This window comes from Anguilla rostrata, chromosome 11 (assembly GCF_018555375.3).
Source record: "Anguilla rostrata isolate EN2019 chromosome 11, ASM1855537v3, whole genome shotgun sequence".
NCBI lineage: Eukaryota > Metazoa > Chordata > Actinopteri > Anguilliformes > Anguillidae > Anguilla > Anguilla rostrata.
Window position 1 is genome coordinate 5,193,970 of NC_057943.1, and position 15,937 is coordinate 5,209,906.

Below are 15,937 nucleotides of genomic sequence, written 5' to 3' on the forward strand. Positions count from 1 at the left end.
CCCCAGTGAAGCCCCTTTTGATGGTCTTTTGTACCAGATGTTGTCAGGCTCATATCCATAGAAGAGGGAGATAAGGGCACCCTATTGACAGGAGTGTTTTTTTTTTTCTTCTTCTTTGGATTTTTTTTCTTCTTCTTTGGTTTTTTTTTCTTCTTCTTTGGTTTTTTCTTTGGTTTTGCTCTTTTTAAGGCCCCCCCTTGAGTGCAGTTGGACCCGATGCTCTTCTCTGTAGGATTAGCTACGCGGCTTACGAAGCTCACTTTAGACAGATCTCTCAGCTGCCTGGGTGCTCTCTTTGGGGAGGGGGGGGGGCGCAATATGGATGGCATTTGTTCAGATAACACAGAAAAAATTCTTGTACAATAATTACATGCCCATACATCTCCCAGACTGAATTTGACCTGTCATACAGGTCAAATTTAGTGTTATGTCACTCTTCGAGTGTTACCTGTGTCACTTTCCATGTGTGTTGCTGTCACACTCTGTGTGTTACCTGTGATCGCTGTACTGTGATTTTATAAAAGCACGCGTGTCCTAGCGGTGGGTCCTGTGGATCCGCAGATGGATTTGCACCTGACTGTGGGGTGGAATGCCCCGTAAAAAAACAACATCGAGCTTGAACAACATCGGGTATTTTGGGAAGTAATTCTGCTTTTTTTTTTTTTTTTTAAGCCAGTGAAAATAGCTGTTGGTGTGAAAGCTTATTCTTTACTCCCTGATAACAGCACACATCTTCAGCGCATGTTCCACATGGGCTACAATCTATATGAAAGCCAGTCTGGTTTAAAATATATGAACATATAACTTATATGTTACATATAACGTGGTTTGATCTGGTGTATCTTACTATGTTAGATTTCTTGTTTGTCCAGAACCCTGTAAAACGATCGGCCCTGCATTTAGTGTTTTATCAGTGAAAAGCCTCCACACTGTGGCAGCGTTAGTGCCCAGCACACGCCGTTGGAGGCTAACGAGGCGCTAAACGGCTTTTCCCGCACGCTGCCATTATGCGCAGCTGCATCGTGCTCTGTGTGCTCACACGGATGCGCTGTCGCAGGACCACCACAGCGCCAGTGTGCGGGCAGGCCTAGCCCAGGATGCAGGGGCGGCGGTGGCGGTGGCGGCGGTGGCGGTGCCTCTCTCGCTCCGGGAGGAGAGACGGGCGGGCGATCGGTCTGGGCGACGCGCGGGCCGTCCGGCGTGTTCGCGGTGCCCGCCCTCGACCCTGGCTCCCGTCTCAGGGGGTCCGGCGTGTCTCAAAGGGTCTGGTGTCGGGGAGGGGGCAGCTGTCCTGGGTGAGCGGGGCTATTGGCCGCACAGCCTGTTGGATATCAGATAGTGGTGTGATGAAGAGGGGGTGGGGGGGGGCAGGGGGTTTAGGGGGAGGGGGGGTTCTGGGCAGGCGGTGCTTGCCAGTGATCAGATGGTTATCAACAAGTCCGGCTCCAGTTCCGGCCCGCTTTTTAAGAGAGCCACAGAGAGCCCCCCACCTCCCCTCAGCTCCTGTCACCTCATTTACCCTGCCAGGACTGCAGAGACAGACATAAAAACAGCGCTGCCCCCCCCCCCCACAACCGAATCTGGAGTCCTGCTGTCTCCTTCTGTGATATTATTTCAGATGCCGGAAGAATCACCGCTGATTGTAAATATCACTGATAATACCGCAGTATACCTGTCGCTGATATAACGGTAATCTAGTGCGCTGAAATTTGTGCTTTTGGCTCTATAATTTAGGTGTCTGGATTTGCGATCAAAAAAAAAAAAGATGTCCAGTTTTTTATTTTAATGGTATTCGCACGCGTTTGCGTTTTTTCCATTTTAGAGAAACGGCTGTTTTTGTGTCGACTACCCCCCCCCCCCTTCCCCCCCCCCCCCGAGTTTTCCAGGGTGACACTGCCGGCAGTATTGGGAGGAGATCCACAGTGTGCTCAGTCCACTGCCTAATCTACTCAGTGCTGTAGCCTTTGACTGAGGCATGCAGGACGTACCAAGGAGCAAAGCCCCACATTTTTACCATCGTTAAATATTCTACGATTCAAAAGCAACGAGAGTAATTTCACTGAATTGCCATTTTTGATAGCTGCCGTCTTTTAATGGTGTCATCAAATATTTATTAACGCTATCAAATCAGAACTTCGCCTGGAAATATAACAGAGGTGTGACACAAGTGCCCTGTTACGATTTGTTGATGGTAGGCCTGCTAAAGGTATCTTTTGATTGCCGAACAGGAGGATTTAGCGAACGCAGCTCAATTACAGTTATACAGCAGTGTAGCACAGTGGGTAAGGAACTGGCCTTGTAACCGAAAGGTTGCAGGTTCGATTCCCGGGTAGGACACTGCCGTTGTACCCTTGAGCAAGGTACTTAACCGAAATTGCTTCAGTATATATCCAGCTGTATAAATGGATACAATGTAAAAATGCTATGTAAAAGTTGTGTAAGTCGCTCTGGATAAGAGCGTCTGCTAAATGCCTTTAATGTAATGTAATGTAATACATCACCGCAGTAGCTCCTGTATGAAAGCCATGCGCCCTCTCTAATGAAAAACACATTTCTTTATATTCTGCTTCAGAGTCACACGCTAAGCCATAAAGATTTGCATCGCGGTCAATAATGTTCACGTTATGGCTGCACGATGTCAGTGAGACGCCGTATTCACCGCAGCACCAGGGAAAAGTTACAGTTTCTGTTTGTTCCCCGAAGACCTCGAACCGTGGGAAGTTGCCGGAGAGGCGCTGCTCGTCTGTGCAGTTATTTTAGCATAAATATTTGCTGGTGACGTTGATTGTGTGGCGCTAAGCTGGGTGGCTCGCAGCAAGGGGGAGAACTACGCTCCCCTAACTGCCACCACAGCGCTATTACAGAGCCGCGGTGCATTGTGGGTCCGCTCTTTTTTTATTTATTTATTTTTCCCCTGTAGGCTGTTAATTTGACGCTCGCGGTTTGCGGTTATATCGATGCTTCAAACCTGATGTGAACCGTGATGGCGTGAGCGTCGGCGCTGAGATATGTTGTTATTTTTTTTATCCTTCTCTCTGTTTATCCGGTTCTCTCTCTCTCTCTCTCTCTGAGCGAACGGAAACGATCTCAGGCTGTAAGTTCGGCAGAAGAAACGGGGAGCGTGTCGTTTCTGTCCCGTCGGCAGACGTGCTCCGCGTGAGCGGGGGGGTGATGCTCGAGTCGACCCGCCTCAGTCTAAACCCAGACCTGGTGCGCAGTGGAGAGAGCAGCTTCTGTGTGTTTATTTGGGCTGTTGGTTTTGCACGCGTGCAGACATTGGCTGAGCTTGTGTGTGTGTGTGTGCACAAGCATACACGCACACACATACACACACACTCACACACACACACAAATACACACACACACACAAACAAACGCACACACTCACTCATGCACACACACACACAAACACACACACACACATGCACTCTCACTCACGCGCACACACACACACACACACATGCACAAGCATACACAAACACACACTCATTCACCCTCGCACGCATACACACACACACACACACACACACAGTCTCTCTTAGTTCAGGTCCTTCCATCTGTCTGTCTGAAGCTGGGTGTCACAGGAGATTTGAAAAGGCCAGAACCTTACCTTCTCTCCCTCTTTCAAATCCTAATTCAGCCAGCGTCTCACTGGCAGAGTGTTTTGATGTCATCTTGTCGATGGGTTTAACATGGTGTCGCACTCTAAACAGCCTCAAAGTAAACACAAGGCCTGTCCTGTCCAAAGAAAACCAAAACCCTGCCCGCCATCTTCTCAACCGTCCTCAGACTATCCTCTGTTCCTCCTTCCCACATCTTTCGGTACTTTCCTTCCTTCTCTCCCTGCTCCCTCTTTCCTGAGTCCTCTTTTTTCCCTCTTTATAAGTTCATCCCTTTGTTTCTCTCTCTCCCTTTCCTCTGTCTTTGTGCTCCAGTGAGCGTAGCGGGGGTTGGGTTAGAGTATTGTCCCACGTGCGTTATTGGAAAGTTCGGAGGCGATCCTCAGTGCTCCAGTCTGATGTCTGTGTATCGATGAGCTTCAGTTCAGCGCTTTAACAGTGTTGCAGGTCTGGCGCTGGGAGAGCACTAGGAGGGAATAGCGATTAGGGTCCGGGACCGAGACTCAAACACACTGTCTGATACCGGCCTGGGACGTATTCACACTGCTGCTGTGGACACACACACACACACACACACACACACATACACACTCGCGCACACACACTCTCTCACTCACTCACTCACTATCTGTCTCTCTCTCTCTCTCTCTCTCTCACACGCGCACACACATACTCACTCACACACACACATGCACACATACACACTCGCGCGCACACACTCTCACTCTCGCTTACCCACACACACTCTCTCTCACACACACACTCGCACACACACACACACACACTCGCACACACACAGTCACTCTCACTTTCACTCTCTTTCTCACACACACACACACACACTCATTCACTGTCACACACTCACTCTCACTCTCTCACACGCACACACACACACACACACACTAGACCACTGTGTTCCTGAATCTGGCCTTGTGGTGAGTGGATTTGAGTGTGGACTGACGCTGTTGTGTTGTGCTGTGTTGTCTCTCCAGAGGAGGACGTGGAGAACTTTGAGATGGCCGGCCTTCCTCTGGAGTGTCAGAGGAACATCGAGGCGGACAGCTTCTGGTGCATGAGCAAGCTGCTGGACGGGATACAGGTCTGACTGCTGCCCGCCTGCCGAATCCCCCCCCCCCCCCCGGCCCCCGCCCACCCCCGTCCGTCCGTCCGTCCGTCCGTCCGTCCGTCCGTCCGTGTTCTCCTGTGCCCTGGAGTTTTCCGTCTCTTCCTGCTTCCCGTTCACACCTCTCTCAGATCTCACACCTTCCCAGATCCATCCTGACCTTCCTGAGCCCCGATTTCATCCCTCCTTCATCCCTCCTTCATCCCTCCTTCATCCCTCCTTCATCCCTCCTTCATCCCTCCTTCATCCCTCCTCAGGCACAGGTGTCAAACTCCACTCCTGTCGGGCCATGGTGTCTGCTGGTTTTTTTGGGGTGCTCTCAGCACAGGTGTTTCTGATTGGCTGAAGACTCCACACACTTTGTTCTCAAAGGCCTTAATTGGCAGCTGATTGAAAGGAAACCACAAAAACCCGCAGAGACTGCGGCCCCCTGGGTATTCAGTTTGACACGCCTGCTTTAAGGTTTAAGATCACACAGACGTTACCAGAACATTCTAATGCTGATGTCACAGTCACCGCTGGTAACTGAAAGCAGTGGAGTTCTAGAACGCTGACTTAGAATTCTGAAAAAAATATTCCAAAACACCTTCTCTTCAGCAGGTTAAGTTTTAGTCTCCCCCTTCACCGTTTGTTCAAATCCTAAACATTCGCTGTAGACTCCTCCCCATCCTCCTCCTCTCTACGATTGATTGGTTCCCTCCTGTCACCTGACTCAACGTGATATTCACGTACTCACAATACCTCCAGCGGTTTTCTGCACAACAACATATTTGCTGCTCCTGATCTTCACAAATGCAATTCTCTTTTATGCCACGCTCTCTTTCTCACACCCGACTACCTCTTGAGGACATAATAACTCTGTCAGGTCTCTTAGCCGTGCCTCCTCTCTGTGTGGCTCAGTTCTCTTATCAAGCTCCTGGCATTCGCTCCCTAAGAGAGCTGTTCCTCTGCTTACAGCTTGGTTAAATGCCATCCTCCTCCTCCTCCTCCTCCTCCTCTTCCTCCTCTTCGACGTGCCATTACCTCCTGTCTCCCCTCGTCCTCCGATGCTAATGATAGTGATGACGACGGCTTCTGTTCCTTCCCTCCTCCATTTTGTTAAAAACACTGAACTTGAACTTTATTACTTTCTTATTCCTCCTCCCCCCCCCGCCCCCCCCTTGTGCCTCCCCGATGGACGATTTAACTCCCTGTCAGCATCGAGAGCGCTGTCTGGTGTCACAGCACTGTGCCACGTCTTCAGCAGATGTTACACTCTGTCTTTGCTCAGAAACCCCCCCCCCCCCCGTTCTCTCATCTCCTGACTCATTTTAAAGCCTTCAGTTTGCTTGACTCTTGTCTCTCTAACGAGCCCTTGCGATGGCTTTTCTTCCTTTATTAGCTCCTCTTCATTTTTCACCCGATAGCTCATTATTTTTTTTTGTTCCCCCGTATTATGTTCCGTAGATTTGTTTTAGGCGAAGTCGTTAAATCGCTAGCTTCGTAATTGACGTTCTTATTTCAACGCGAGGTTTCGGTACATTCTTTATTTAAATGTGACGTCCTCTAGACCTTGTTGGATAGGTGTTTTGTTTTAATTGATGCCGTGTACTGTATTGTCGCTCGCCCCTGGAAGAGGGGACTTGATATGAAGTGGCTTAAGGGTCTTAGTAATGATCTGACTGAAGGGTTTAGAGATTTCCTTAGCAAGCGCAGGGCTGTGTGCAGGTTGCAGTCTGTTTGTTTGAGCCAGCCAATGTGCATTACATTACATTACATTACAGGCATTTAGCAGACGCTCTTATCCAGAGCGACTTACACAACTTTTACATAGCATTTTACATTGTATCCATTTATACAGCTGGATATATACTGAAGCAATGCAGGTTAAGTACCTTGCTCAAGGGTACAACGGCAGTGTCCTACCTGGGAATCGAACCTACAACCTTTCGGTTACAAGCCCAGCACCTTACCCATTATACTACACTGCCGCCCCTTGCATCACGAGCACCATTCGGATGGAGAATCTGATCGGTTGGTGCGCTCCATTGATGCTAATGACACCAGCCCTGGAGAGGGTATTCCGTTTTTAAAAGTCAGAGCGCGGTCTGCGTGGGGTTGTCGTGGCGATGCCGTCACCACGCTTTGACTTCCTGAGGAACCGAAGGCCGCAGTGAGAGAGGCAGACAGGAAACGCGCCCCCCACGCCTCCAGCATTCTCCATCCCTCCTAATTAACCGCTCTCTACCTGGCTCCCATCGGTAGGGCCTGTCTGAGCCCAGTAACGTCCCCGGGAAACCATCTTCCAAAAAATGTTTAAAAAATATATAAACGGGGAACGGTGAGCCTCTGCAGAGTGCTCGTAAAAGTCCTCTCTCTCTCTCTCTATCTCTCTCTTTCTCCTTCTCTCTCCCTCTCTCCCTTTCTCTCTTTCCCTCTCTCTTCATCTCTCTCTCCTCCCTCCCTCTCTCTCTCCTTCTCTGTCCCTCCCTCTCTCTCTCCTTCTCTTTCCCTCTCTCTCTCTCTCTCTCTCTTTCTCTTTTGGAGTCGAGTCTTGCCCACCTTGCGCTGAGACACTCCCAGACGCGAGCCCCCTCCCCCTCACCTCAAGTTTATTGGTCAGTTGAGGCCTACCGTTACCGTTTCTGAAAAATCGGAGAATCACGGCTCGAGTGGGAGAACAGGGGGCTGCTGGGAGTTTTTCTGAATGCCGTCGGTTTAATAAAAGAGGACGGGAGGCAGGACCTGCAAGAGAGAGAGAGAGAGAGAGAGAGAGGGAGAGAGAGAGAGAAGGAGAGGTGAGGGAGAGAGAGAGGGAGGAGAGAGAAGGAGATGAGAGAGGGAGAGGGAGGGAGAGAGAGAAAGAAAGGGAGAGAGAGAGGGAGGGAGGGAGGGAGGGAGGGAGGGAGGGAGGGAGGGAGGGAGAGAGAGAGAGGGAGGGAGAGAGAGAGAGAGAGAGGGAGAGAGAGAGAGAGCAAGGTGTAGTGGTCCTCTCCTGAGTGTCCTCCATCTCTTACTCTGTTTTTTGCCGTCTTCTCCCCAGGATAACTACACTTTTGCCCAGCCGGGGATCCAGATCAAAGTGAAGGCCCTGGAGGAGCTGGTCAGCAGGATTGATGGTAGGATTTGGGTAGAAAGTCAGCAATTTCACAATCCCCGGCTGGATTTGTGACACTCACATATTTCTCCACATGTACAGTGTTTGTGTCCTCTGAAGTCTCCAAACACTACTACGTATTTCTGTACTCTTTTTTCCCCTCTCCCAAAACTCCACAAATACACGCAGGACGAACCTTCTGAACTCTCCGATGTGAGGTGTTTCTCCCGTCCGGGTGCTTCGACGCTTTCCCCCCCGTGCCCTGATTTACCGCCCGGCCATTATCTTCGTGTTGTTATTGTTTTGCCATAATAATAAGTCGAATGGTAATTGATGGTGGGGCCCATAAAAAAAAAAAAAGTGTTGCGGTTGTGAGGTTGATGTGTGAGCGTCATCAATCAGACCCGCCCGCCAACCGCAGACATCCCCCTGACCTCCCCACGCGGAGGAGGAGGTGGGAAATTGATTTTTCTACGAGTCAGAGATGGGGGGGGGGGAGGGGGGGGGGTGATGGGGGGCGAGGGGAGAGAGAGAGGGAGCGAGAGCTGAAGATGAAATGAGAGGGAGTCAGGCTTGAGCAGAGGAGACTGGACCGGAGGTGCGGAGGAAGAAGAGGGAGGACGAGGAGGCGGTGTGCGCTACTGGGGTTACGAAGAAAAGACCCTGCCGTTTGTGAGAGAGAGAGAGAGCGAGAGAGAGAGAGAGAGCAGGACAGAGAGAGAGAGAGAGAGAGAGAGAGACAGAAAGAGAGAACTGCTGCCGAGGCATGGGGTTGCCCAGGGAACTGGAGCAGCACCCCCCCTAGTGGCGGCCATGACACCTGCACGGCTGCCTACGCAGGCTCCAGAGGGCATTGCGGTTGCCGTGCGCATTTTAAAAAAACCGAAAACGTGTCGCCGGGTGAGCCGATGACTCCGTCGGCGGTAGCAATGACGCTTCATCGAGTTCCCGCTCTGCGCGCTCTTCATCCTCTTCCTCTGAAGTGGATTCCCGCGAAACCCTCCGGTGCCTTCGGTCTGGCCCCAGGCCCGGTCCCCTGGGGGGATCCTCGCCGGTCCCCGTAGCTCCAGTATGAGGTCCCCCGCGTTTTCCGCCGTTTCCGTTCCCCGCGGAGCCTGACGTCGATCAACATCGGCGGCGGCCCCGATTTTACTTTCTCTGAAATTCGTCTTCTTCCCGTCGGAGAAGCGGATTAGCGGGAACGGCGAGGAGAGAGGAAACAGGAAACAGGAAACAGGAAGCAGCTCGCTGTCTATTTACAGAGGAAGAGGAAAAACTATCAGAACGGAGGAAACCTCGCTGTTCGGTGTCAAATAATTTTTTTGGAAAACTATTTTCGGCTCGTTTGTGTGTGTGTGTGTGTTTTTTTTCCTTGCCGTTGTCGTGAGAGTCGACACACGGGGGGACGCGTGGCGAATAAAATAACAATTTTTTTTTACATTTTATTTTTATTTTTATTTATTTATTTATTTATTTATTTTTTTTACAAAGCATCACAAATTGCAAGTTTAGCAGCGGGGAGGGAGGACCCCGTCTATGTGCGTATCGAGTCGGGGCTCCGCACGCTCATCGATTGAGTTGCTCGGCAACAATGGCGTAGCGTGCGGCTGCTTGTTTTAAAGAAAAAAAACACCCCACAGGCAGCCTGATGGAGCTCGATACGTCATGTTTCTGTGTCCCATTAAAGCCAGGCCCCCCCCCCCCCGATCGTCGACTTTTTAATTTACAATATTTTTTTTTATCGGAGTGCGAACGAACTCGGGGTGCGAGGTCCCCCTCTTCGGAATGCGGGGGGGTGTCCCCGTGGTCTTTCGGCATTCCCGGGGCGAGACCCATCGGCCCCCTCGGTGACCGCCGTTAAGAAGCGGCCAATGGGGCGTGAGGAGAGGGAGAGCGTGCGCTCGGATTGGGCGGCGGGGAGGATGGCGGGCCGTGTTCGTGTCTCTGGATGTGTGATTAAGATGCGGGGTGCGGGCCGCTTGCAGACGGGGCGTCTGAGGAGGAAGATAAAGAGGTTAATTGGGGTTCGCGGTAAAGACGCTCTGTAATGTGATTTATTGTGTGAGACTGCAGACGCTGCACTGGGCCTCTTCTCTCTCCCTCTCTCCCTCTCTTTCTCTCTCCCTCGCTCCCTCTCTCCCTTCAGCTCTTTATTTTGTGGTGAATCTGGGGAGGCTGGATGTTATTTTGTGGTGAATCTGGGGAGGCTGGATGCTATAAGTGTTGCCCTGGGCTGGGCTCCCGGAGTACAAGGTTGATTCACATTAAATAAAATGTGAAGCAACCTTTTATATTTACACGCATACACACACACATTCACACACACTCACACCCGCACACACGCACAAAACACTCTCACATACATTTACACATACACACCCACTCACACAACACATACATGCACACACACACAACACATACACGCACACAACACCTACTTACACACACATATACGCACAAAACACATATGCGCACACATACACACACACGCGCACACGCACAAAACACATACACGCACACACACACACACACATACATGCACACACACACACACATACGTGCACACACACATCATGCAAAAACACACACACACACACACACACACACACGCTCTGTGGAAGTTGGGAAGCCCTCCTTTGCCCCTGTCTTCAGTAGTTGCCCTCTGTCTCTCCCGCAGAGGACGTGCACAGCCACTTCCAGAGGTACGAGGTGGAGTACCTGCAGTTCGCCTTCCGCTGGATGAACAACCTGCTGATGAGGGAGCTGCCCCTGCGCTGCACTATCCGCCTCTGGGACACTTACCAGGTACTTACCTGTACTGCCCTACACCTGAATCTCATACCTACACCTGTACAGCCTAATCTCATACACCTGTACTGCCCTACACCTGAATCTCATACCCGCACCTGCACAGCCCTAATACAGCCTAATCTCATACACCTGCACAGCCCTAATACAGCCTAATCTCATACACCTGTACAGCCTAATCTCATACTCACACCTGCACAGCCCTAATACAGCCTAATCTCATACACCTGTACAGCCCCGATACAGCCTAATCTCATACACCTGTACAGCCCTAATACAGCCTAATCTCATACACCTGTACAGCCCCGATACAGCCTAATCTCATACACCTGTACAGCCCCGATACAGCCTAATCTCATACACCTGTACAGCCCTAATACAGCCTAATCTCATACACCTGACAGCCCTAATACAGCACTTAATCTCAGTAATTCATACCCTGACAGCCCTAATACAGCCTAATCTCATACACCTGCACAGCCCTAATACAGCCTAATCTCATACACCTGTACAGCCTAATATCATACCCACACATGTACAGCCTAATCTCAGACACCTGTACAGCCTAATCTCATACCCACACATGTACAGCCTAATCTCATACCCACACCTGTACAGCCTAATCTCATACCCACTCCTGTACAGCCTAATCTCATACACCTGTACAGCCCTAATACAGCCTAATCTCATACACCTGTACAGCCCTAATACAGCCTAATCTCATACACCTGTACAGGCCTAATACACCTTAATCTCATACTCACACCTGTACAGCCTAATCTCATACCCACACCTGTACAGCCTAATCTCAGACACCTGTACAGCCTAATCTCATACCCACACATGTACAGCCTAATCTCATACCCACTCCTGTACAGCCTAATCTCATACTTAAACCTGTACAGCCTAGTCTCATACCCACACCTGTACAGCCTAATATTATACTCACACCTGTCCAGCCTAATCTCATACTCACACCTGTACAGGTGTGGGTAGTCAGCCTGTCTGCCCGGGCCGCTCACCCTGTTTTAGCCTTGTGTTTCTGAATGAGCCTGAATGTGTTTCTGAATGAGCGCTCGGACACCGCGGTCCTGGAGCGCGTGCTTGCTTCAGTCCGAGCGCGTTGATCTTTGCTGATGATGATGATGATGATGCCTTTCCCCTGGAACTCCGTGCTGAGGTCATCTCGTGTTGACGAGCTGATCCGCCTTCATCGCTGAAGTTCCGTCCGAACGCTCCCCGAACGACGGCCTCTCTCTCTCACAGAGGCCGTCTCGCGCAGCTGGGCTAGCCGTAATTGTAGCCGACGCAGCCTGTGTGCGCTGGGATGCTATTAGATTAATTAATGGATTAGCGTGTGGCTAGGCTAGCCGTAATTGTAGCCGACGCAGCGTATGTGTGCTGCGATGCTATTAGCTTAATTAATGGATTAGCCTGCGGCTAGGCTAGCCGTAATTGTAGCCGACGCAGCCTGTGTGTGTGCTGCGATGCTATTAGCTTAATTAATGGATTAGCCTGCGGCTAGGCTAGCCGTAATTGTAGCCGACGCAGCGTGTGTGCACTGGGATGCTATTAGCTTAATTACTGCATTAGCCATGCCCGCGAGTGCTAGCTCATTTACTCAGGTGGCTCCACCTGCACGTTATCACAATGTGTGCAGTAAGCAAACTCACACAGCACCTGGAGCACACACACACACACGCACACACAGGCATGCACACACACACACAAACACATGTGCACACACACACGCACAAACACCTGTGCACACACACGCAGATGCACCCGTGCATGCACTGACACACATGCACAGACCCACACACAGATGGAGGCTCTGGAGGCTTTGGGCGTAGGAGAGGGGCATTAGTGCCGGAGCAGGACAGGGGGCTGATGAAATGAGGGTGAATCGGCAGAGTTTGGATGCGCAGACAGACTCATTTATTACACATGAGGGGACGGCAGGAGCGGGTGGCCTCGGGGGGACGGGGGGGCGAGAGGAGGGGTGTAGGGCGGAACCAGAGCGAGGGTGCAAACAGCGCCCAAAACAAGCGGCTCGCTAACGAGCGGAGTGGCGCTGCCGATGGAGACTTTAATCTGGGCTGTAATGGGATTCGCCCGACAGGTCAAGAGCTGTCCCTTTTTGGAGCGTCGCCGTGGTGACGGCGACACACGGGGCGCCTCGCTCCCCTTCCCGGGCGGGGAGTGCAGTGAGGGGTGCTCCGAACGATGGTTGGTGCGAAGCGGGTCATCCCGGGTAATGGCAGCTGACGGGTCATACCCCTGAGGGGCGGGTCACATCCTGTCTTTCGGTGGTTTTGACGAAGATCTGAAATGCTGCTGAGGCAGAAGCTGATCCCAGCATTGCTGAAGCTGATCCCAGCACTGCTGAAGCTGATCCCAGCATTGCAGAAGCTGATCCTAACATTCCTAAAGCTGATCCCAGCACTGCTGAAGCTGATCCCAGCATTGCTGAAGCTGATCCTAGCATTCCTAAAGCTGATCCCAGCACTGCTGAAGCTGATCCCAGCATTGCAGAAGCTGATTCCAGTGTTGCTGCAGCTGATCGCAGCATTGCTGAAGCTGATCCAGCATTGCTGAAACTGATCTGCTGAAGCTGATCCCAGCATTGCTGAAGCTGATCCCAGCGTTCAGCAGCACACGCTGGGCATGCTCACACATGCGCATTCTCTGTGTGAAGCCAATTGCAGCTCCCTCAACACTGTCAAACTGTTGCAGCTGCGTCTGTATTAAGAAGGTCAATGTGTCAGCAATTAATTACATGTAAGCAACAAGGAAAATAGCCCTGTTTTGTCATTCGATTCACTCCAAGTGTTGCTTTTTTTATGTCTTGGTTTGTATGACAACAAGGACGTGTGGAAGCAAGGGGAAAGGACAGAGAGGTGAAATGGTAAGATAGTCCAAATTAGAGGACCAGTTTGAGATTTGGCAGTTAGATCCAATTTTTAAATAGGAGGAGGGGGGGTCATTGCATTCCCCATAATGGACTTTCAGTGCTTATTAAACACAGCACCATTAGCACAGCCTTATCAGCGCTGCTGAATCCACACTGCACCCAGATTACACACAGCCTTATCAGCGCTGCTGAATCCACACTGCACCCAGATTACACACAGCCTTATCAGCGCTGCTGAATCCACACTGCACCAGATTACACACAGCCTTATCAGCGCTGCTGAATCCACACTGCACCCAGATTACACACAGCCTTATCAGCGCTGCTGAATCCACACTGCACCCAGATTACACACAGCCTTATCAGCGCTGCTGAATCCACACTGCACCCAGATTACACACAGCCTTATCAGCGCTGCTGAATCCACACTGCACCCAGATTACACACAGCCTTATCAGCGCTGCTGAATCCACACTGCACCCAGATTACACACAGCCTTATCAGCGCTGCTGAATCCACACTGCACCCAGATTACACACAGCCTTATCAGCGCTGCTGAATCCACACTGCACCCAGATTACACACAGCCTTATCAGCGCTGCTGAATCCACACTGCACCCAGATTACACACAGCCTTATCAGCGCTGCTGAATCCACACTGCACCCAGATTACACACAGCCTTATCAGCGCTGCTGAATCCACACTGCACCCAGATTACACACAGCCTTATCAGTGCGCTGCTGAATCCACACTGCACCCAGATTACACACAGCCTTATCAGCGCTGCTGAATCCACACTGCACCCAGATTACACACAGCCTTATCAGCGCTGCTGAATCCACACTGCACCCAGATTACACACAGCCTTATCAGCGCTGCTGAATCCACACTGCACCCAGATTACACACAGCCTTATCAGCGCTGCTGAATCCACACTGCACCCAGATTACACACAGCCTTATCAGCGCTGCTGAATCCACACTGCACCCAGATTACACACAGCCTTATCAGCGCTGCTGAATCCACACTGCACCCAGATTACACACAGCCTTATCAGCGCTGCTGAATCCACACTGCACCCAGATTACACACAGCCTTATCAGCGCTGCTGAATCCACACTGCACCCAGATTACACACAGCCTTATCAGCGCTGCTGAATCCACACTGCACCCAGATTACACACAGCCTTATCAGCGCTGCTGAATCCACACTGCACCCAGATTACACACAGCCTTATCAGCGCTGCTGAATCCACACTGCACCCAGATTACACACAGCCTTATCAGCGCTGCTGAATCCACACTGCACCCAGATTACACACAGCCTTATCAGCGCTGCTGAATCCACACTGCACCCAGATTACACACAGCCTTATCAGCGCTGCTGAATCCACACTGCACCCAGATTACACACAGCCTTATCAGCGCTGCTGAATCCACACTGCACCCAGATTACACACAGCCTTATCAGCGCTGCTGAATCCACACTGCACCCAGATTACACACAGCCTTATCAGCGCTGCTGAATCCACACTGCACCCAGATTACACACAGCCTTATCAGCGCTGCTGAATCCACACTGCACCCAGATTACACACAGCCTTATCAGCGCTGCTGAATCCACACTGCACCCAGATTACACACAGCCTTATCAGCGCTGCTGAATCCACACTGCACCCAGATTACACACAGCCTTATCAGCGCTGCTGAATCCACACTGCACCCAGATTACACACAGCCTTATCAGCGCTGCTGAATCCACACTGCACCCAGATTACACACAGCCTTATCAGCGCTGCTGAATCCACACTGCACCCAGATTACACACAGCCTTATCAGCGCTGCTGAATCCACACTGCACCCAGATTACACACAGCCTTATCAGCGCTGCTGAATCCACACTGCACCCAGATTACACACAGCCTTATCAGCGCTGCTGAATCCACACTGCACCCAGATTACACACAGCCTTATCAGCGCTGCTGAATCCACACTGCACCCAGATTACACACAGCCTTATCAGCGCTGCTGAATCCACACTGCACCCAGATTACACACAGCCTTATCAGCGCTGCTGAATCCACACTGCACCCAGATTACACACAGCCTTATCAGCGCTGCTGAATCACACTGTGGGCACACCAGATTACACACAGCCTTATCAGCGCTGCTGAATCCACACTGCACCCAGATTACACACAGCCTTATCAGCGCTGCTGAATCCACACTGCACCCAGATTACACACAGCCTTATCAGCGCTGCTGAATCCACACTTCACCTAGCAGATTACAGCCTCTCTGCAGTCTGGATTCCTCCCACACTCACATGGGCCTCCCCCTACCCACACACACACGCATATACTCACTTATACATACACACAAACTCACACACACA

General features: G+C 51.1%; 1 protein-coding gene across 2 annotated transcripts in view; it reads left to right on the top strand.

Annotated features, from left to right (window-relative positions):
- The window catches only part of tbc1d22b (TBC1 domain family, member 22B), a 65,882-nt gene that overhangs the window by 38,331 nt on the left and 11,614 nt on the right, over window positions 1–15,937 (top strand). For both annotated transcript variants that reach the window (XR_010324337.1, XM_064300625.1), the window contains exons 8-10: window positions 4,613–4,719; window positions 7,766–7,841; window positions 10,497–10,624. Coding sequence is in view for 1 of the 2 variants with exons in the window: in XM_064300625.1 (XP_064156695.1) it covers window positions 4,613–4,719; window positions 7,766–7,841; window positions 10,497–10,624 (311 nt within the window). In the remaining variant the exon portion in view is untranslated. The remainder of the gene's footprint in view (window positions 1–4,612; window positions 4,720–7,765; window positions 7,842–10,496; window positions 10,625–15,937) is intronic.